The sequence below is a fragment of the Pseudophryne corroboree genome, chromosome 8 (genome assembly GCF_028390025.1).
Source record: "Pseudophryne corroboree isolate aPseCor3 chromosome 8, aPseCor3.hap2, whole genome shotgun sequence".
Taxonomy (NCBI): Eukaryota; Metazoa; Chordata; class Amphibia; order Anura; family Myobatrachidae; genus Pseudophryne; species Pseudophryne corroboree.
In genome coordinates, this window is record NC_086451.1 from 485,629,124 (window position 1) to 485,653,618 (window position 24,495).

At 44.9% G+C, this 24,495-nt stretch overlaps 1 protein-coding gene across 2 annotated transcripts in view; it reads right to left on the bottom strand.

Annotated features, from left to right (window-relative positions):
* Window positions 1-24,294, bottom strand: part of TBX22 (T-box transcription factor 22) — a 50,705-nt gene extending 26,411 nt beyond the window's left edge. The window contains exons 1-4 of one of the 2 annotated variants that reach the window (XM_063935768.1): window positions 24,089-24,294; window positions 23,587-23,725; window positions 15,983-16,084; window positions 15,724-15,898 (exon numbers count right to left, since the gene is read on the bottom strand). In XM_063935768.1, coding sequence (XP_063791838.1) covers window positions 15,724-15,898; window positions 15,983-16,084; window positions 23,587-23,725; window positions 24,089-24,251 — 579 coding nt within the window. In that variant the 5' untranslated portion in view covers window positions 24,252-24,294. Of the gene's footprint in view, window positions 1-15,723; window positions 15,899-15,982; window positions 16,085-23,586; window positions 23,729-24,088 lie in introns of both variants that reach the window. The other variant, XM_063935767.1, reaches the window with a different exon arrangement.
* Between the last annotated feature and the right edge of the window lie 201 nt (window positions 24,295-24,495).

Sequence of the window (24,495 nt, forward strand, 5' to 3'; positions counted from 1 at the left end):
TGCTCCTGCAGTCCAGCAATTACACCTGTGCTATAACCCTCGCTGTGCTCCAGCAGCATCCACAGTGCACAGTCTCTCTCACTGCTCCTGCAGTCCAGCAATTACACCTGTGCTATACCCCTCGCTGTGCTCCAGCAGCATCCACAGTGCACAGTCTCTCTCACTGCTCCTGCAGTCCAGCAATTACACCTGTGCTATAACCCTCGCTGTGCTCCAGCAGCATCCACAGTGCAGTCTCTCTCACTGCTCCTGCAGTCCAGCAATTACACCTGTGCTATAACCCTCGCTGTGCTCCAGCAGCATCCACAGTGCAGTCTCTCTCACTGCTCCTGCAGTCCAGCAATTACACCTGTGCTATAACCCTCGCTGTGCTCCAGCAGCATCCACAGTGCACAGTCTCTCTCACTGCTCCTGCAGTCCAGCAATTACACCTGTGCTATACCCCTCGCTGTGCTCCAGCAGCATCCACAGTGCACAGTCTCTCTCACTGCTCCTGCAGTCCAGCAATTACACCTGTGCTATAACCCTCGCTGTGCTCCAGCAGCATCCACAGTGCACAGTCTCTCACTGCTCCTGCAGTCCAGCAATTACACCTGTGCTATAACCCTCGCTGTGCTCCAGCAGCATCCACAGTGCACAGTCTCTCTCACTGCTCCTGCAGTCCAGCAATTACACCTGTGCTATAACCCTCGCTGTGCTCCAGCAGCATCCACAGTGCACAGTCGCTCTCACTGCTCCTGCAGTCCAGCAATTACACCTGTGCTATAACCCTCGCTGTGCTCCAGCAGCATCCACAGTGCACAGTCTCTCTCACTGCTCCTGCAGTCCAGCAATTACACCTGTGCTATAACCCTCGCTGTGCTCCAGCAGCATCCACAGTGCAGTCTCTCTCACTGCTCCTGCAGTCCAGCAATTACACCTGTGCTATAACCCTCGCTGTGCTCCAGCAGCACCCACAGTGCACAGTCTCTCTCACTGCTCCTGCAGTCCAGCAATTACACCTGTGCTATAACCCTCGCTGTGCTCCAGCAGCAATCACAGTGCACAGTCTCTCTCACTGCTCCTGCAGTCCAGCAATTACACCTGTGCTATAACCCTCGCTGTGCTCCAGCAGCATCCACAGTGCACAGTCTCTCACTGCTCCTGCAGTCCAGCAATTACACCTGTGCTATACCCCTCGCTGTGCTCCAGCAGCATCCACAGTGCAGTCTCTCTCAGTGCTCCTGCTGTCCAGCTATTACACCTGTGCTATAACCCTCGCTGTGCTCCAGCAGCATCCACAGTGCACAGTCTCTCTCACTGCTCCTGCAGTCCAGCAATTACACCTGTGCTATAACCCTCGCTGTGCTCCAGCAGCATCCACAGTGCAGTCTCTCTCACTGCTCCTGCAGTCCAGCAATTACACCTGTGCTATAACCCTCGCTGTGCTCCAGCAGCATCCACAGTGCACAGTCTCTCACTGCTCCTGCAGTCCAGCAATTACACCTGTGCTATAACCCTCGCTGTGCTCCAGCAGCATCCACAGTGCACAGTCTCTCTCACTGCTCCTGCAGTCCAGCAATTACACCTGTGCTATAACCCTCGCTGTGCTCCAGCAGCATCCACAGTGCACAGTCTCTCTCACTGCTCCTGCAGTCCAGCAATTACACCTGTGCTATACCCCTCGCTGTGCTCCAGCAGCATCCACAGTGCACAGTCTCTCTCACTGCTCCTGCAGTCCAGCAATTACACCTGTGCTATAACCCTTGCTGTACTCCAGCAGCATCCACAGTGCACAGTCTCTCTCACTGCTCCTGCAGTCCAGCAATTACACCTGTGCTATAACCCTCGCTGTGCTCCAGCAGCATCCACAGTGCACAGTCTCTCTCACTGCTCCTGCAGTCCAGCAATTACACCTGTGCTATAACCCTCACTGTGCTCCAGCAGCATCCACAGTGCACAGTCCGTCTCACTGCTCCTGCAGTCCAGCAATTACACCTGTGCTATAACCCTCGCTGTGCTCCAGCAGCATCCACAGTGCACAGTCTCTCTCACTGCTCCTGCAGTCCAGCAATTACACCTGTGCTATAACCCTCGCTGTGCTCCAGCAGCAATCACACTGCACAGTCTCTCTCACTGCTCCTGCAGTCCAGCAATTACACCTGTGCTATAACCCTCACTGTGCTCCAGCAGCATCCACAGTGCACAGTCTCTCTCACTGCTCCTGCAGTCCAGCAATTACACCTGTGCTATAACCCTCGCTGTGCTCCAGCAGCATCCACAGTGCACAGTCTCTCTCACTGCTCCTGCAGTCCAGCAATTACACCTGTGCTATAACACTCGCTGTGCTCCAGCAGCATCTACAGTGCACAGTCTCTCTCACTGCTCCTGCAGTCCAGCAATTACACCTGTGCTATACCCCTCGCTGTGCTCCAGCAGCATCCACAGTGCACAGTCTCTCTCACTGCTCCTGCAGTCCAGCAATTACACCTGTGCTATAACCCTCGCTGTGCTCCAGCAGCATCCACAGTGCACAGTCTCTCTCACTGCTCCTGCAGTCCAGCAATTACACCTGTGCTATAACCCTCGCTGTGCTCCAGCAGCATCCACAGTGCACAGTCTCTCTCACTGCTCCTGCATTCCAGCAATTACACCTGTGCTATACCCCTCGCTGTGCTCCAGCAGCATCCACAGTGCACAGTCTCTCTCACTGCTCCTGCAGTCCAGCAATTACACCTGTGCTATAACCCTCGCTGTGCTCCAGCAGCATCCACAGTGCACAGTCTCTCTCACTGCTCCTGCAGTCCAGCAATTACACCTGTGCTATAACCCTCGCTGTGCTCTAGCAGCATCCACAGTGCACAGTCTCTCTCACTGCTCCTGCAGTCCAGCAATTACACCTGTGCTATAACCCTCGCTGTGCTCCAGCAGCATTCACAGTGCACAGTCTCTCTCTCTGCTCCTGCAGTCCAGCAATTACACCTGTGCTATAACCCTCACTATGCTCCAGCTGCATCCACAGTGCACAGTCTCTCTCACTGCTCCTGCAGTCCAGCAATTACACCTGTGCTATAACCCTCGCTGTGCTCCAGCAGCATCCACAGTGCACAGTCTCTCTCACTGCTCCTGCAGTCCTGCAATTACACCTGTGCTATAACCCTCGCTGTGCTCCAGCAGCATCCACAGTGCACAGTCTCTCTCACTGCTCCTGCAGTCCAGCAAAAACACCTGTGCTATAATTCTCGCTGTGCTCCAACAGCATCCACAGTGCACAGTCTCTCTCACTGCTCCTGCAGTCCTGCAATTACACCTGTGCTATAACCCTCGCTGTGCTCCAGCAGCATCCACAGTGCACAGTCTCTCTCACTGCTCCTGCAGTCCAGCAATTACACCTGTGCTATAACCCTCACTGTACTCCAGCAGCATCCACAGTGCACAGTCTCACTCACTGCTCCTGCAGTCCAGCAATTACACCTGTGCTATAACCCTCGCTGTGCTCCAGCAGCATCCACAGTGCACAGTCTCTCACTGCTCCTGCAGTCCAGCAATTACACCTGTGCTATAACCCTCTGTGCTCCAGCAGCATCCACAGTGCACAGTCTCTCTCACTGCTCCTGCAGTCCAGCAATTACACCTGTGCTATAACCCTCGCTGTGCTCCACCAGCATCCACAGTGCAGTCTCTCTCACTGCTCCTGCAGTCCAGCAATTACACCTGTGCTATAACCCTCGCTGTGCTCCAGCAGCATCCACAGTGCACAGTCTCTCTCACTGCTCCTGCAGTCCAGCAATTACACCTGTGCTATAACCCTCGCTGTGCTCCAGCAGCATCCACAGTGCACAGTCCCTCTCACTGCTCCTGCAGTCCAGCAATTACACCTGTGCTATAACCCTCGCTGTGCTCCAGCAGCATCCACAGTGCAGTCTCTCTCAATGCTCCTGCAGTCCAGCAATTACACCTGTGCTATAACCCTCGCTGTGCTCCAGCAGCATCCACAGTGCAGTCTCTCTCAATGCTCCTGCAGTCCAGCAATTACACCTGTGCTATAACCCTCGCTGTGCTCCAGCAGCATCACAGTGCACAGTCTCTCACTGCTCCTGCAGTCCAGCAATTATACCTGTGCTATAACCCTCGCTGTGCTCCAGCAGCATCCACAGTGCAGTCTCTCTCACTGCTCCTGCAGCCCAGCAATTACACCTGTGCTATACCCCTCGCTGTGCTCCAGCAGCATCCACAGTGCAGTCTCTCTCACTGCTCCTACAGTCCAGCAATTACACCTGTGCTATAACCCTCGCTATGCACCGGTAGCATCCACAGTGCACAGTCTGTCTCACTGCTCCTGCAGTCCAGCAATTACACCTGTGCTATAACCCTCGCTGTGCTCCAGCAGCATCCACAGTGCACAGTCTCTCTCACTGCTCCTGCAGTCCAGCAATTACACCTGTGCTATAACCCTCGCTGTGCTCCAGCAGCATCCACAGTGCACAGTCTCTCTCACTGCTCCTGCAGTCCAGCAATTACACCTGTGCTATAACCCTCACTGTGCTCCAGCAGCATCCACAGTGCACAGTCCGTCTCACTGCTCCTGCAGTCCAGCAATTACACCTGTGCTATAACCCTCGCTGTGCTCCAGCAGCATCCACAGTGCACAGTCTCTCTCACTGCTCCTGCAGTCCAGCAATTACACCTGTGCTATAACCCTCGCTGTGCTCCAGCAGCAATCACACTGCACAGTCTCTCTCACTGCTCCTGCAGTCCAGCAATTACACCTATGCTATAACCCTCGCTGTGCTCCAGCAGCATCTCAGTGCACAGTTTCTCTCACTGCTCCTGCAGTCCAGCAATTACACCTGTGCTATAACCCTCGCTGTGCTCCAGCAGCATCCACAGTGCACAGTCTCTCTCACTGCTCCTGCAGTCCAGCAATTACACCTGTGCTATACCCCTCGCTGTGCTCCAGCAGCATCCACAGTGCACAGTCTCTCTCACTGCTCCTGCAGTCCAGCAATTACACCTGTGCTATAACCCTCGCTGTGCTCCAGCAGCATCCACAGTGCACAGTCTCTCTCACTGCTCCTGCAGTCCAGCAACTACACCTGTGCTATAACCCTCGCTGTGCTCCAGCAGCATCCACAGTGCACAGTCTCTCTCACTGCTCCTGCAGTCCAGCAATTACACCTGTGCTATAACCCTCGCTGTGCTCCAGCAGCATCCACAGTGCACAGTCCCTCTCACTGCTCCTGCAGTCCAGCAATTACACCTGTCTATAACCCTCGCTGTGCTCCAGCAGCATCCACAGTGCACAGTCTCTCTCACTGCTCCTGCAGTCCAGCAATTACACCTGTGCTATAACCCTCGCTGTGCTCCAGCAGCATCCACAGTGCACAGTCTCTCTCACTGCTCCTGCAGTCCAGCAATTACACCTGTGCTATAACCCTCACTGTGCTCCAGCAGCATCCACAGTGCACAGTCTCTCTCACTGCTCCTGCAGTCCAGCAATTACACCTGTGCTATAACCCTCGCTGTGCTCCAGCAGCATCCACAGTGCACAGTCTCTCTCTTTGCTCCTGCAGTCCAGCAATTACACCTGTGCTATAACCCTCACTGTGCTCCAGCAGCATCCACAGTGCACAGTCTCTCTCTCTGCTCCTGCAGTCCAGCAATTACACCTGTGCTATAACCCTCGCTGTTCTCCAGCAGCATCCACAGTGCACAGTCTCTCTCACTGCTCCTGTAGTCCAGCAATTACACCTGTGCTATAACCCTAGCTGTGCTCCAGCAGCTTCCACAGTGCACAGTCTCTCTCACTGCTCCTGCAGTCCAGCAATTACACCTGTGCTATAACCCTCGCTGTGCTCCAGCAGCATCCACAGTGCACAGTCCCTCTCACTGCTCCTGCAGTCCAGCAATTACACCTGTCTATAACCCTCGCTGTGCTCCAGCAGCATCCACAGTGCACAGTCTCTCTCACTGCTCCTGCAGTCCAGCAATTACACCTGTGCTATAACCCTCGCTGTGCTCCAGCAGCATCCACAGTGCACAGTCTCTCTCACTGCTCCTGCAGTCCAGCAATTACACCTGTGCTATTACCCTCACTGTGCTCCAGCAGCATCCACAGTGCACAGTCTCTCTCTTTGCTCCTGCAGTCCAGCAATTACACCTGTGCTATAACCCTCACTGTGCTCCAGCAGCATCCACAGTGCACAGTCTCTCTCTCTGCTCCTGCAGTCCAGCAATTACACCTGTGCTATAACCCTCGCTGTTCTCCAGCAGCATCCACAGTGCACAGTCTCTCTCACTGCTCCTGTAGTCCAGCAATTACACCTGTGCTATAACCCTAGCTGTGCTCCAGCAGCTTCCACAGTGCACAGTCTCTCTCACTGCTCCTGCAGTCCTGCAATTACACCTGTGCTATAACCCTCGCTGTGCTCCAGCAGCATCCACAGTGCACAGTCTCTCTCACTGCTCCTGCAGTCCAGCAATTACACCTGTGCTATATCCCTCACTGTGCTCCAGCAGCATCCACAGTGCACAGTCTCTCTCACTGCTCCTGCAGTCCAGCAATTACACCTGTGCTATAATTCTCGCTGTGCTCCAACAGCATCCACAGTGCACAGTCTCTCTCACTGCTCCTGCAGTCCAGCAATTACACCTGTGCTATAACCCTCACTGTACTCCAGCAGCATCCACAGTGCACAGTCTCTCACTGCTCCTGCAGTCCAGCAATTACACCTGTGCTATAACCCTCTGTGCTCCAGCAGCATCCACAGTGCACAGTCTCTCTCACTGCTCCTGCAGTCCAGCAATTACACCTGTGCTATACCCCTCGCTGTGCTCCAGCAGCATCCACAGTGCACAGTCTCTCTCACTGCTCCTGCAGTCCAGCAATTACACCTGTGCTATACCCCTCGCTGTGCTCCAGCAGCATCCACAGTGCACAGTCTCTCTCACTGCTCCTGCAGTCCAGCAATTACACCTGTGCTATAACCCTCGCTGTGCTCCAGCAGCATCCACAGTGCACAGTCTCACTCACTGCTCCTGTAGTCCAGCAATTACACCTGTGCTATAACCCTCGCTGTGCTCCAGCAGCATCCACAGTGCACAGTCTCTCTCACTGCTCCTGCAGTCCAGCAATTACACCTGTGCTATAACCCTCGCTGTGCTCCAGCAGCATCCACAGTGCACAGTCTCTCTCACTGCTCCTGCAGTCCAGCAATTACACCTGTGCTATAACCCTCGCTGTGCTCCAGCAGCATCCACAGTGCACAGTCTCTCTCACTGCTCCTGCAGTCCAGCAATTACACCTGTGCTATAACCCTCTGTGCTCCAGCAGCATCCACAGTGCACAATCTCTCTCACTGCTCCTGCAGTCCAGCAATTACACCTGTGCTATAACTCTCTGTGCTCCAGCAGCATCCACAGTGCACAGTCTCTCTCACTGCTCCTGCAGTCCAGCAATTACACCTGTGCTATAACTCTCTGTGCTCCAGCAGCATCCACAGTGCACAGTCTCTCTCACTGCTCCTGCAGTCCAGCAATTACACCTGTGCTATAACCCTCGCTGTGCTCCAGCAGCATCCACAGTGCACAGTCTCTCTCACTGCTCCTGCAGTCCAGCAATTACACCTGTGCTATAACCCTCGCTGTGCTCCAGCAGCATCCACAGTGCACAGTCTCTCTCACTGCTCCTGCAGTCCAGCAATTACACCTATGCTATAACCCTCGCTGTGCTCCAGCAGCATCCACAGTGCACAGTCTCTCTCACTGCTCCTGCAGTCCAGCAATTACACCTGTTCTATAACCCTCGCTGTGCTCCAGCAGCATCCACAGTGCACAGTCTCTCTCACTGCTCCTGCAGTCCAGCAATTACACCTGTGCTATAACCCTCTATGTTCTCCAGCAGCATCCACAGTGCACAGTCTCTCTCACTGCTCCTGCAGTCCAGCAATTACACCTGTGCTATAACCCTCGCTGTGCTCCAGCAGCATCCACAGTGCACAGTCTCTCTCACTGCTCCTGCAGTCCAGCAATTACACCTGTGCTATAACCCTCGCTGTGCTCCAGCAGCATCCACAGTGCACAGTCTCTCTCACTGCTCCTGCAGTCCAGCAATTACACCTGTGCTATAACCCTCACTGTGCTCCAGCAGCATCACAGTGCACAGTCTCTCTCACTGCTCCTGCAGTCCAGCAATTACACCTGTGCTATATCCCTCGCTGTGCTCCAGCAGGATCCACAGTGCACAGTCTCTCTCACTGCTCCTGCAGTCCAGCAATTACACCTGTGCTATACCCCTCGCTGTGCTCCAGCACCATCCACAGTGCACAGTCTCTCTCACTGCTCCTGCAGTCCAGCAATTACTCCTGTGTTATAACCCTCGCTGTGCTCCAGCAGCATCCACAGTGCACAGTCTCTCTCACTGCTCCTGCAGTCCAGCAATTACACCTGTGCTATACCCCTCGCTGTGCTCCAGCACCATCCACAGTGCACAGTCTCTCTCACTGCTCCTGCAGTCCAGCAATTACACCTATGCTATAACCCTCGCTGTGCTCCAGCAGCATCCACAGTGCACAGTCTCTCTCACTGCTCCTGCAGTCCAGCAATTACACCTGTGCTATAACCCTCGCTGTGCTCCAGCAGCATCCACAGTGCACAGTCTCTCTCACTGCTCCTGCAGTCCAGCAATTACACCTGTGCTATAACCCTCGCTGTGCTCCAGCAGCATCCACAGTGCACAGTCTCTCTCACTGCTCCTGCAGTCCAGCAATTACACCTGTGCTATAACCCTCGCTGTGCTCCAGCAGCATCCACAGTGCACAGTCTCTCTCACTGCTCCTGCAGTCCAGCAATTACACCTGTGCTATAACCCTCGCTGTGCTCCAGCAGCATCCACAGTGCACAGTCTCTCTCACTGCTCCTGCAGTCCAGCAATTACACCTGTGCTATAACCCTCGCTGTGCTCCAGCAGCATCCACAGTGCACAGTCTCTCTCACTGCTCCTGCAGTCCAGCAATTACACATGTGCTATAACCCTCGCTGTGCTCCAGCAGCATCCACAGTGCACAGTCTCTCTCACTGCTCCTGCAGTCCAGCAATTACACCTGTGCTATAACCCTCGCTGTGCTCCAGCAGCATCCACAGTGCACAGTCTCTCTCACTGCTCCTGCAGTCCAGCAATTACACATGTGCTATAACCCTCGCTGTTCTCCAGCAGCATCCACAGTGCACAGTCTCTCTCACTGCTCCTGTAGTCCAGCAATTACACCTGTGCTATAACCCTAGCTGTGCTCCAGCAGCTTCCACAGTGCACAGTCTCTCTCACTGCTCCTGCAGTCCAGCAATTACACCTGTGCTATAACCCTCGCTGTGCTCCAGCAGCATCCACAGTGCACAGTCTCTCTCACTGCTCCTGCAGTCCAGCAATTACACCTGTGCTATAACTCTCGCTGTGCTCCAGCAGCATCCACAGTGCACAGTCTCTCTCACTGCTCCTGCAGTCCAGCAATTACACCTGTGCTATAACCCTCGCTGTGCTCCAGCAGCATCCACAGTGCACAGTCTCACTGCTCCTGCAGTCCAGCAATTACACCTGTGCTATAACCCTCGCTGTGCTCTAGCAGCATCCACAGTGCACAGTCCGTCTCACTGCTCCTGCAGTCCAGCAATTACACCTGTGCTATAACCCTCGCTGTGCTCCAGCAGCATCCACAGTGCACAGTCTCTCTCACTGCTCCTGCAGTCCAGCAATTACACCTGTGCTATAACCCTCGCTGTGCTCCAGCAGCATCCACAGTGCACAGTCTCTCTCACTGCTCCTGCAGTCCAGCAATTACACCTGTGCTATAACCCTCGCTGTGCTCCAGCAGCATCCACAGTGCACAGTCTCTCTCACTGCTCCTGCAGTCCAGCAATTACACCTGTGCTATAACCCTCGCTGTGCTCCAGCAGCATCCACAGTGCACAGTCTCTCTCACTGCTCCTGCAGTCCAGCAATTACACCTGTGCTATAACCCTCGCTGTGCTCCAGCAGCATCCACAGTGCACAGTCTCTCTCAATGCTCCTGCAGTCCAGCAATTACACCTGTGCTCTACCCCTCGCTGTGCTCCAGCAGCATCCACAGTGCACAGTCTCTCTCACTGCTCCTGCAGTCCAGCAGTTATACCTGTGCTATAACCCTCGCTGTGCTCCAGCAGCATCCACAGTGCACAGTCTCTCTCACTGCTCCTGCAGTCCAGCAGTTATACCTGTGCTATAACCCTCGCTGTGCTCCAGCAGCATCCACAGTGCACAGTCTCTCTCACTGCTCCTGCAGTCCAGCAATTACACCTGTGCTATAACCCTCGCTGTGCTCCAGCAGCATCCACAGTGCACAGTCTCACTGCTCCTGCAGTCCAGCAATTACACCTGTGCTATAACCCTCACTGTGCTCCAGCAGCATCCACAGTGCACAGTCCGTCTCACTGCTCCTGCAGTCCAGCAATTACACCTGTGCTATAACCCTCGCTGTGCTCCAGCAGCATCCACAGTGCACAGTCTCTCTCACTGCTCCTGCAGTCCAGCAATTACACCTGTGCTATAACCCTCGCTGTGCTCCAGCAGCATCCACAGTGCACAGTCTCTCTCACTGCTCCTGCAGTCCAGCAATTACACCTGTGCTATAACCCTCGCTGTGCTCCAGCAGCATCCACAGTGCACAGTCTCTCTCACTGCTCCTGCAGTCCAGCAATTACACATGTGCTATAACCCTCGCTGTGCTCCAGCAGCATCCACAGTGCACAGTCTCTCTCACTGCTCCTGCAGTCCAGCAATTACACCTGTGCTATAACCCTCACTGTGCTCCAGCAGCATCCACAGTGCACAGTCTCTCTCACTGCTCCTGCAGTCCAGCAATTACACCTGTGCTATAACCCTCGCTGTGCTCCAGCAGCATCCACAGTGCACAGTCTCTCTCACTGCTCCTGCAGTCCAGCAATTACACATGTGCTATAACCCTCGCTGTGCTCCAGCAGCATCCACAGTGCACAGTCTCTCTCACTGCTCCTGCAGTCCAGCAATTACACCTGTGCTATAACCCTCACTGTGCTCCAGCAGCATCCACAGTGCACAGTCTCTCTCACTGCTCCTGCAGTCCAGCAATTACACCTGTGCTATAACCCTCGCTGTGCTCCAGCAGCATCCACAGTGCACAGTCTCTCTCACTGCTCCTGCAGTCCAGCAATTACACCTGTGCTATAACCCTCGCTGTGCTCCAGCAGCATCCACAGTGCACAGTCTCTCTCACTGCTCCTGCAGTCCAGCAATTACACATGTGCTATAACCCTCGCTGTGCTCCAGCAGCATCACAGTGCACAGTCTCTCTCACTGCTCCTGCAGTCCAGCAATTACACCTGTGCTATATCCCTCGCTGTGCTCCAGCAGGATCCACAGTGCACAGTCTCTCTCACTGCTCCTGCAGTCCAGCAATTACACCTGTGCTATAACCCTCACTGTGCTCCAGCAGCATCCACAGTGCACAGTCTCTCTCACTGCTCCTGCAGTCCAGCAATTACACCTGTGCTATAACCCTCGCTGTGCTCCAGCAGCATCCACAGTGCACAGTCTCTCTCACTGCTCCTGCAGTCCAGCAATTACACCTGTGCTATACCCCTCGCTGTGCTCCAGCAGCATCCACAGTGCACAGTTTCTCTCACTGCTCCTGCAGTCCAGCAATTACACCTGTGCTCTACCCCTCGCTGTGCTCCAGCAGCATCCACAGTGCACAGTCTCTCTCACTGCTCCTGCAGTCCAGCAGTTATACCTGTGCTATAACCCTCGCTGTGCTCCAGCAGCATCCACAGTGCACAGTCTCTCTCACTGCTCCTGCAGTCCAGCAATTACACCTGTGCTATAACCCTCACTGTGCTCCAGCAGCATCCACAGTGCACAGTCTCACTGCTCCTGCAGTCCAGCAATTACACCTGTGCTATAACCCTCACTGTGCTCCAGCAGCATCCACAGTGCACAGTCCGTCTCACTGCTCCTGCAGTCCAGCAATTACACCTGTGCTATAACCCTCGCTGTGCTCCAGCAGCATCCACAGTGCACAGTCTCTCTCACTGCTCCTGCAGTCCAGCAATTACACCTGTGCTATAACCCTCGCTGTGCTCCAGCAGCACCCACAGTGCACAGTCTCTCTCACTGCTCCTGCAGTCCAGCAATTACACCTGTGCTATAACCCTCGCTGTGCTCCAGCAGCATCCACAGTGCAGTCTCTCTCACTGCTCCTGCAGTCCAGCAATTACACCTGTGCTATAACCCTCGCTGTGCTCCAGCAGCATCCACAGTGCACAGTCTCTCTCACTGCTCCTGCCGTCCAGCAATTACACCTGTGCTATAACCCTCGCTGTGCTCCAGCAGCATCCACAGTGCACAGTCTCTCTCACTGCTCCTGCAGTCCAGCAATTACACATGTGCTATAACCCTCGCTGTGCTCCAGCAGCATCCACAGTGCACAGTCTCTCTCACTGCTCCTGCAGTCCAGCAATTACACCTGTGCTATAACCCTCACTGTGCTCCAGCAGCATCCACAGTGCACAGTCTCTCTCACTGCTCCTGCAGTCCAGCAATTACACCTGTGCTATAACCCTCGCTGTGCTCCAGCAGCATCCACAGTGCACAGTCTCTCTCACTGCTCCTGCAGTCCAGCAGTTATACCTGTGCTATAACCCTCGCTGTGCTCCAGCAGCATCCACAGTGCACAGTCTCTCTCACTGCTCCTGCAGTCCAGCAGTTATACCTGTGACTTAACCCTCGGTATTCTCAAGCCACCATGTACCCTCTTCCCTCTCTCTATCTCTTTATCTATCAGGAGCTCTCTCAGTATCTCTTGTGCCACCATTCCTCTCTCTCTCTCTCTCTCTCTCTCTCTCTCTCTCCGGGGGATGTTACAGACCCGATCAAAGATGTCCTAAGTTTAACACATCTACAATTAGTTTTTCTGACATGCGGGGGGACGCCCAGCACAGGGCTAGGCTGCCCTGCATGCCAAACCCTCCCCCTTCCCCCGCACGATTGCAAAATCATTGCACGGCAGCATTGCTTTTGCACCCGCCAAGTAGCTTCCTACCTGTGCAGCGTAGCTACGTTGTCCAGACTGTGCCCCACCAACAGCGTTCTAATGCCATTGGCACGTCCCCTCCCACCCTGATTGACAGGCAGAGGTGATCACACCAGTGAGAAGCTGTATATAGAACATAATATAGAGCCATTCTCTATGGCTGGACAGTATGGAATACTTACACAATATCTAATCAATAAAGGCATATATAAAATAAATACAGTATTCTATATATGTATATACAGCAGCTGTTCTATTCATTTGGATTGTATCATTATTGTTAGATAATTACAGATAGAGCCACGCTAATCGTGGCTCCATCTGTGCCTGGGCGCGCCTTGTGAGGTGGACCGGCGGGAGCGAACGCGGTGCGTGTGAATGGGAGCAAATGTGAGCGTCTGGGTATGCTCGGCGGTGCGCCGAGGTGCAGGTGTGCCAAGGAACGCCGCTCGCCGCCTGTGATGTAGCCACACTCAATAAGCATGGCTCCATCTGTATAATAAAATATAGAACAATCCTATATACAATCATATATAATATGTAGGGGATGCGGTTAATTTACAGGTTGTCAGGATCTTGGCGTTCAGGATACTGAAACAGGAATCCCAACAGCCGGTGAAATGCGGGTGGTCAGAATCCCGACCACAGCCTGGAATTCCCAATCGGCTGGTGGTCTATGCCACCACCCGAGAGGGAATATAATAGTGTGGCGAGCATCAGCCCCGATGCGTGGCGAGCGCAGCCAACGCTAAATCATACAGAAACCCCTATTTGGACCTATACAATTGATATACGTGTAGAAATAACTCTAATAATAAATAGGACATGTAAAAATGAAGTTACATACAAATATATAAAAAAAAGTATAACTGTATTAATATATACATAATATATACATAATATAAATAGAGGCTTAGCACTATATATATATATATATATATATATATATATATCTTTATAAAAACATGCATTAGTAATGTTATTAAAAAATATATATATACAGTGTATAAAATGTATAAAATAAATTATATATTCTTTATAAAATATAAAGATGTAGTGATATGTAAAATAAAAAAAAAATTCAATGTAATCAAATGTAGACTATATACAATATATAGGATGTACACAGAAAAGATGTAAATAATACACAGTATAATAAATCGATATAATAACATACTTAATATATGAATAGAGGAAGTTATAGTATTTAGAAATTATATTGAATGTATAGATATGATATTATATATCATATTTAAACAGAACAAATAGTTAATATAAATGTGTAGATATGATATATATATATATATATATATATATACATACACACACACACACATACTGTACACACACGTGATAACATATGGAAAATAAAAAGTGAGGAAATCAAATATAGAATATATAGATGTAATAGTATGGTATATATAATATATAATATATAAAGATGTAAGCTGTATAAATATTATAAAGTACCATGTATGGATGTTATATAATATACGTAATATTTAAATAAAGGATGTAATAATGTATAGACTATATATACAATTTGTAGAATAGATACAGAGAAGACTTTATGATTTACAATGTATAGATGTGATAATATATAGAAATAATAACTTGGGGACATAATAATATGTGTAGATATAATAATATTGAAATTGATGTGGTAATACTATATAAAACTGAAATAAAAAACAGATGTAATAATATATAGAATATATATATATATATATATATATATATATATATATATACACAGGTTGAGTCTCCCTTATCCAAAATGCTTGGGACCAGAGGTATTTTGGATATGGGATTTTTCCGTATTTTGGAATAACTGCATACCATAATGAGATATCATGGTGATGGGACCTAAATCTAAGCACAGAATGCATTTATGTTACATATACACCTTATACACACAGCCTGAAGGTCATTTTAGCCAATATTTTTTATAACTTTGTGCATTAAACAAAGTGTGTGTACATTCACACAATTCATTTATGTTTCATATACACCTTATACACACAGCCTGAAGGTCATTTAATACAATATTTTTAATAACTTTGTGTATTAAACAAAGTTTGTGTACATTGAGCCATCAAAAAACAAAGGTTTCACTATCTCACTCTCAGTCAAAAAAGTCCGTATTTCGGAATATTCCGTATTTCGGATATTTGGATATGGGATACTCAACCTGTATATATATGACAGGTAATAATATAATGATATATAGAATAGGTAATGATATAAATATAATAGTATATAGAATATATATATATGACAGGTAATAATATAATGATATATAGAATAGGTAATGATATAAATATAATAGTATATAGAATATATATATATGACAGGTAATAATATAATGATATATAGAATAGGTAATGATATAAATATAATAGTATATAGAATATATATATATGACAGGTAATAATATAATGATATATAGAATAGGTAATGATATAAATATAATAGTATATAGAATATATATATATGACAGGTAATAATATAATGATATATAGAATAGGTAATGATATAAATATAATAGTATATAGAATATATATATATATATATGACAGGTAATAATATAATGATATATAGAATAGGTAATGATATAAATATAATAATATATAGAATATATACCTACATGTCCTTTGTCATCCATCTCATTGTTGGTTAGTTTGACCCGATCAAAGCTGACGATCTGCCGCATCCAGGTCTCCCCGGAGCAGGGGGAGTCGGGGTGGAGGTAGAGTCGGGGGGAGATGCAGGTGTGGTCCGTATTCCCGGCCACCATCCACTGAGAGCTGTGATAGACATACCTGCGGGGCAATGGCAGATTGGAACAGGTGTATACAGGTGCAGAGCATTACCGGATGGGATGATGATGATAATGTTATACAGACCTGTATCGCTTGGAGTCCACAGGGATGATGTCCATGGCGATATAATACTGTTTGGCCGGTTCCAGACCCTTCACTTTGATTCGTACAGAGGGGAACATTCTCCTTATCCAGGACAGAAATGTGGATACTGTTATTACACAGCGACACTCACAAGACGGCCATTGTATATTATATATATTATTATATACAGCTCCTGTATACATTATACACTGTGACTCCCCTGTAGGGTGTGTTGGGGGCTGCTAAGCATTTGCTGCAGGAGGTAATGATCCATCTGTTGCAGACAGTAAGATAAACAGAAACTCCTGCTGCAGCGAGGACACTGATCTATCACCCCCTGTGTGTCCTGAGCCGGCATCAGATGGCTCGCAGGGAGCCCTGTATATATATATATATATATATATATATGCTTACCATACTATCCCTATAACCCGGGTCCCTCATGGATTACACTTGTTCTGTGGCTGAGTAAAACCAGGTGACCCGCAGGCTTGAAGTCACCCAGCCACAGAACCTGTGTAATTCATTATTAAAGGAATAATAAGGTAACCCTATGTACAGTATATAGGCCTCTGTGTACTGTGACCTTCATCAGGACACATCCCATACCAGGAATAAAGACGTGGGCTGTGTCCTGATGGGATGAGATGTGTTTCAGGTGTAAGTGGCGCTATAATCCACGATAAGAGACACTCACATAGACTGACAGCATGGTGCTGGGGGGCAGAGTCTCCAAAGCATCATAGGAGCATGAAGCCCCCAGTATAGAGCAATGGGTGAGAGAGAGCTCAGCAGGCAGTCATTTCACTGCATGGTAACGTCACAATCATTCACTCATAGCAGCAATATGTACATGGGAAATGTCAGCGTTTCAGTCCTGACAGGGACCCATGTCAAGAGACCACAGTGACACCCACAGAGAAAGTACTATGCAATGGAATGAATATATTTAAAATATGTATTATTTATAGTATATGTAGTATGTATGGAGCATTGGTTATCTGCAAATGGGAATATAACGCTAGATAATATAATGCTGGGAATATAACGCTAGATAATATAATACTGGAAATATAACGCTAGATAATATAATGCTGGGAGTATAACGCTAGATAATATAATGCTGGGAATATAACGCTAGATAATATAATGCTGGGAATATAACGCTAGATACAGGTTGAATATCCCATATCCAAATATTCCGAAATACGGAATATTCCGAAATACGGACTTTTTTGAGTGAGAGTGAAATAATGAAACCTTTGTTTTTTGGTGGCTCAATGTACACAAACTTTGTTTCATACTCAAAGTTATTAAAAATATTGTATTAAATGACCTTCAGGCTGTGTGTATAAGGTGTATATAATACATAAATGAATTGTGTGAATGTACACACACTTTGTTTAATGCACAAAGTTATAAAAAATATTGGCTAAAATTACCTTCAGGCTGTGTGTGTATAAGGTGTATATGTAACATAAATGCATTATATGCTTAGATTTAGGTCCCATCACCATAATATCTCATTATGGTATGCAATTATTCCAAAATACGGAAAAATCCGATATCCAAAATTCCTCTGGTCCCAAGCATTTTGGATAAGGGATACTCAACCTGTAATATAATGCTGGGAATATAACGCTAGATAATATAATGCTGGGAATATAACGCTAGATAATGTAATGCTGGGAGTATAACGCTAGATAATATAATGCTGGGAATATAACGCTGGATAATATAATGCTGGGAATATAACGCTAGATAATATGCTGGGAATATAACGCTGGATAATATAATGCTGGGAATATAACGCTAGATAATATAATGCTGGGAATATAACGCTAGATAATATAATGCTGGGAATATAACGCTAGATAATATAATGCTGGGAATATAATACTAGATAAAATAATACTGGAAATATAACGCTAGATAATATAATACAGGTTGAGTATCCCTTATCCAAAATGCTTGGGACCAGAGGTATTTTGGATATCGGATTTTTCCGTATTTCGGAATAATTGCATACCATAATGAGATATCATGGTGATGGGACCTAAATCTAAGCACAGAATGCATTTATGTTTCATATACACCTTATACACACAACCTGAAGGTAATTTTAGCCAATATTTTTTATAACTTTGTGCATTAAACAAAGTGTGTCTACATTCACATAATTAATTTATGTTTCATATACACCTTATACACACAGCCTGAAGGTCATTTAATACAATATTTTTAATACCTATGTGTATTAAACAAAGTTTGTGTACATTGAGCCATCAAAAAACAAAGGTTTCACTATCTCACTCTCAGTCAAAAATGTCCGTATTTCGGAATATTCCGTATTTCGGAATATTTGGATATGGGATACTCAACCTGTACTGGGAATATAACGCTAGGTAATATAATGCTGGGAATATAACGCTAGATAATATAATGCTGGGAATATAACGCTAGATAATATAATACTGGAAATATAACGCTAGATAATGTAATGCTGGGAGTATAACGCTAGATAATATAATGCTGGGAATATAACGCTGGATAATATAATGCTGGGAATATAACGCTAGATAATATGCTGGGAATATAACGCTAGATAATATAATGCTGGGAATATAACGCTAGTTAATATAATGCTGGGAATATAACGCTAGATAATATAATGCTGGGAATATAACGCTAGATAATATGCTGGGAATATAACGCTAGATAATATAATACTGGGAATATAACGCTAGATAATATAATACTGGAAATATAACGCTAGATAATATAATGCTGGGAATATAACGCAAGATAATATAATGCTGGGAGTATAACGCTAGATAATATAATGCTGGGAATATACTGCTAGATAATATAATGCTGGGAATATAACGCTAGATAATATAATGCTTGGAATATAACGCTAGATAATATAATGCTGGGAATATAACACTAGATAATACAATGCTGGGAGTATAACGCTAGATAATATAATGCTGGGAATATAACGCTAGATAATATAATGCTGGGAATATAACGCTAGATAATACAATGCTGGGAATATAACGCTAGATAATATAATGCTGGGAATATAACGCTAGATAATATAATGCTGGGAAAATAGCGCTAGATAATATAATGCTGGGAATATAACGCTAGATAATATAATGCTGGGAAAATAGCGCTAGATAATATAATGCTGGGAATATAACGCTAGATAATATAATGCTGGGATATAATGCTACATAATATAATGCTGGGAATATAACGCTAGATAATATAATGCTTGGAATATAACGCTAGATAATATAATGCTGGGAATATAACACTAGATAATACAATGCTGGGAATATAACGTTAGATAATATAATGCTGGGAATATAACGCTAGATAATAATGCTGGGAATATAATGCTAGATAATATAGTGCTGGGAATATAATGCTAGATAATATAATGCTGGGAATATAACGCTAGATAATAGTGCTGGGAATATAATGCAAGATAATATAGTGCTGGGAATATGATGCTAGATAATATAATGCTGGGAAAATAGCGCTAGATAATATAATGCTGGGAATATAACGCTAGATAATATAATGCTGGGAATATAACGCTAGATAATATAATACTGGGAATATAACGCTAGATAATATAATGCTGGGAATATAACTCTAGATAATATAATGCTGGGAATATAATGCTGGGAACATAATGCTAGATAATATAATGCTGGGAATATAATGCTAGATAATATAACGCTTGGAATATAACGCTAGATAATACAATGCTGGGAATATAACGCTAGAAAATACAATGCTGGGAATATAACGCTAGATAATATAATGCTGGGATATAATGCTGGGAATATAACGCTAGATAATACAATGCTGGGAATATAACGCTAGATAATATAATGCTGGGATATAATGCTAAATAATATAATGCAGGGAATATAACGCTAGATAATATAATGCTGGGAATATAACGCTAGATAATATAATGCTGGGAATATAACGCTAGGTAATATAATGCTCGGAATATATAACGCTAGATAATATAATGCTGGATGATACTGTATCTTGCTAGATAATATAATGCTGGATAATATAATGCTGGATAATATAATGCTGGATGATACTGTATCTTGCTAGATAATATAATGCTGGATAATATAATGCTGGATAATATAATGCTGGATGATACTGTATCTTGCTAGATAATATAATGCTGGATAATATAATGCTGGATGATACTGTATCTTGCTAGATAATATAATGCTGGATAATATAATGCTGGATGATACTGTATCTTGCTAGATAATATAATGCTGGATAATATAATGCTGGATAATATAATGCTGGATGATACTGTATATTGCTAGATAATATAATGCTGGGAATATAACACTGGGAAAATATTGCTGGGAAAGTTGGGCTATATAACGCTGGATAATATTATGTGGAGGAATATAATGCTGGATAATATTATGTGGAGGAATATGATGCTGGATAATATAATGCTAGATAATATTATGTGGGGGAATATAATGCTGGATAATATAATATTATGTGGAGGAATATAATGCTGGATAATATAATGCTGGATAATAATATGTGGGGGAATATAATGCTGGATAATATTATGTGGAGGAATATAATGCTGGATAATATTATGTGGGGGAATATAATGCTGGATAATATAATGCTGGATAATATGTTAGGGGTTATAATGCTGAGGAATATAATGCTGGGTTATATAATGCTGGAGATATAATGCTGGATAATGTAATGCTGGGGATACAATGCTGCATAATGTAATGCTGGATAATATAATTCTGGGTTATATAATGCTGGAGATATAATGATGGATAATATAATGCTTTGTGATATAATGCAAATATTAGAGATGCTAGATAATTTAATGCTGGGAATATAGTGTTGAATACTGTATAATGGGAATATAGTGCTGGGACGGAATGCTGGGTAATATAATGTGTGTATATATATATATATATATATATATATAATGCTTGGTAATATAATGCAGGTAAATATAACGCTGTTAATATAATGCTGGGTAATAATTTTTATATAATGTTGGTGAATATAACACTGGTAATATAATGCTGGACAATTTAATGCTGAATAATAAATGCTGGGAATATAATGCACGGGAATATTTCACTGGATAATATAATGCTGGGAATATAATGCTGGATAATATAATGCTGGATAATATAATGCTGGATAATAACATTCTGGGTTATATAATGCTGGGGAGATAACGCTGGATAATATAATGCAGGGGAATATTTTACTGGATAATATAATGTTGGATAATATAACGCTGGGGGATATAACGCTACATAATATAATGCTAGATAATATATTGCTGTGAATATAATGCTGGATAATGTAATGCTGGGAATATATCACTGGGTAATATAATACTGGATAATATAATACTGGATAATATAATGCTGGGAATATAATACTGGATAATATAATGCTGGGAATATATCACTGGATAATATAATGCGGGGGGAATATATCACTGGATAATATAATGCTGGGGAATATATCACTGGGTAATATAATGCAGGGAATATAATGCTGGATATTATAATGCGGGGGAATATATCACTGAATAATATAATACGGGGGAATATAATGCTGGGAATATATCATTGGATAATATAATGCAGGGAATATAACTCTGGATAATATAATGCTGGGAGTATATCACTGGATAATATAATGCTGGGAATATATCACTGGATAATATAATGCAGGGAATATAATGCTGAATATTACAATGCGGGGGAATATATCACTGAATAATATAATACGGGGGAATTAATGCTGGGAATATATCACTGGATAATATAATACTGGATAATATAATGCTGGATAATATAATGCTGGGAAATAAATATATCACTGGATAATATAATGCTGGATAATATAATGCTGGGAATATATCACTGGATAATATAATGCTGGGAATATATCACTGGATAATATAATGCAGGATAATATAATGCTGGGAATATATCACTGGATAATATAATGCTGGGAATATATCACTGAATAATATAATACGGGGGAATATAATGCTGGGAATATATCACTGGATAATATAATGCAGGATAATATAATGCTGGGAATATATCACTGGATAATATATTGCTGGGAATATATCACTGAATAATATAATGCTGGAAATATAATGCTGGGAATATATCACTGGATAATATAATGCTGGGTTATATAATCCTGGGAATATATCAATGGATAATATAATACTGGATAATATATCACTGGATAATATAATGCTGGATAATATAATGTGGGGGAATATATCACTGGATAATATAATGCTGGGAATATATCACTGGATAATATAATACTGGGAATATATCACTGGATAATATATCACTGGATAATATAATGCTGGGAATATATCACTGGATAATATAATGCTGGGAATATATCACTGAATAATATAATACGGGGGAATATAATGCTGGGAATATATCACTGGATAATATAATGCAGGATAATATAATGCTGGGAATATATCACTGGATAATATAATGCTGGGAATATATCACTGAATAATATAATGCTGGAAATATAATACTGGGAATATATCACTGGATAATATAATGCTGGGTTATATAATCCTGGGAATATATCACTGGATAATATAATACTGGATAATATATCACTGGATAATATAATGCTGGGAATATATCACTGGATAATATAATACTGGATAATATAATACTGGATAATATAATGTGGGGGAATATATCACTGGATAATATAATGCTGGGAATATATCACTGGATAATATAATGCTGGGAATATATCACTGGATAATATATCACTGGATAATATAATGCTGGGAATATATCACTGGATAATATATCACTGGATAATATAATGCTGGGAATATATCACTGGATAATATAATGCTGGATAATATAATGCTGGGAATATATCACTGGATAATATAATACTGGATAATATAATGCTGGATAATATAATGCTGGGAAATATATCACTGGATAATATAATGCTGGATAATATAATGCTGGGAATATATCACTGGATAATATAATGCTGGGAATATATCACTGGATAATATAATGCAGGATAATATAATGCTGGGAATATATCACTGGATAATATAATGCTGGGAATATATCACTGGATAATGTAATGCTGGGAATATATCACTGAATAATATAATACGGGGGAATATAATGCTGGGAATATATCACTGGATAATATAATGCAGGATAATATAATGCTGGGAATATATCACTGGATAATATAATGCTGGGAATATATCACTGGATAATATAATGCTGGGAATATATCACTGGATAATATAATGCTGGGTTATATAATGCTGGGAATATATCACTGGATAATATAATACTGGATAATATCATCACTGGATAATATAATGCTGGATAATATAATGTGGGGGAATATATCACTGGATAATATAATGCTGGGAATATATCACTGGATAATATAATGCTGGATAATATAATACAGGGAATATAATGATGACCTCTCCTGCGTTGGTCTCCTACCTCCCGGCCTTGGTGATGATCATCTCGGTTCCTATCTCGTGAAATCTCCGCCACAGTTCGCAGCCCTGCAGCTCCACCCTTATTGCGCTGTGAGGTGCGGTGTCCGGAGAAAGTGGCGCAGAGGATTTGGGACGCTTCTCTGCTGGGAATAGAGCAACAAGGGGTTATATAGCCGGATAAAATCCCTGGAATAACTCAGGAGCTGATGGACGCTATATACCACAGGGGTAATAATACAACGAGAAAGGAATATGTGGGGCAGTTACAATTATAGCTGTCACTGGCCCGTGGCGTTAGGGGGGCACATCCCTAATAACCCCCATTAAGTGGTTCCCTGGGAACCCTGTGATCCCGGCAGGTTGGTGGCACCTCAGGAGTTGTGTGTCCTGGTGATGCAATGGGCAGCAGTAGGGGGATGTGGGGGTATCTCTGGGAAGTCTGGGGAGTATTTGCCCTATAAATCTCCCCTATGCAGCAGCTGCCACAGAGCCCCAACACTAACCAGGCTCCTCATCCCTGGGGGCCATCTGGCAAAGTGTGGCCCCCTCCGCTGTATCTGGGGCCCCATGCTGGCTCTCCCCTCCATGTTCCTCCAGCGCTCTCTTAGTAGAGGAACCCACTAATGCCTCCACGGAAAAAGCGTAAGCTCTTGAGCTCAGGGACATCCCTGTGCCAGACAGATGTAACTTCGGGACACTACAGTCTGCAATGTTCCCCAAATCTCTTCCCTCTGATGTGCTGAGAGCTGAGGCAGGGGAGGACTGGGGGGGCAGGTACTGGTGTCTGAGCCCTCCAATCAGTGCGTGGGACAGGGAGGGGGCATGAGGTGGGGAAAGCTATAGTGATTATATGATACAGAAGGTGCTGCAAGCGTATGGTCTGTGCACTGTGCCTAGTCACAGCTTGTCC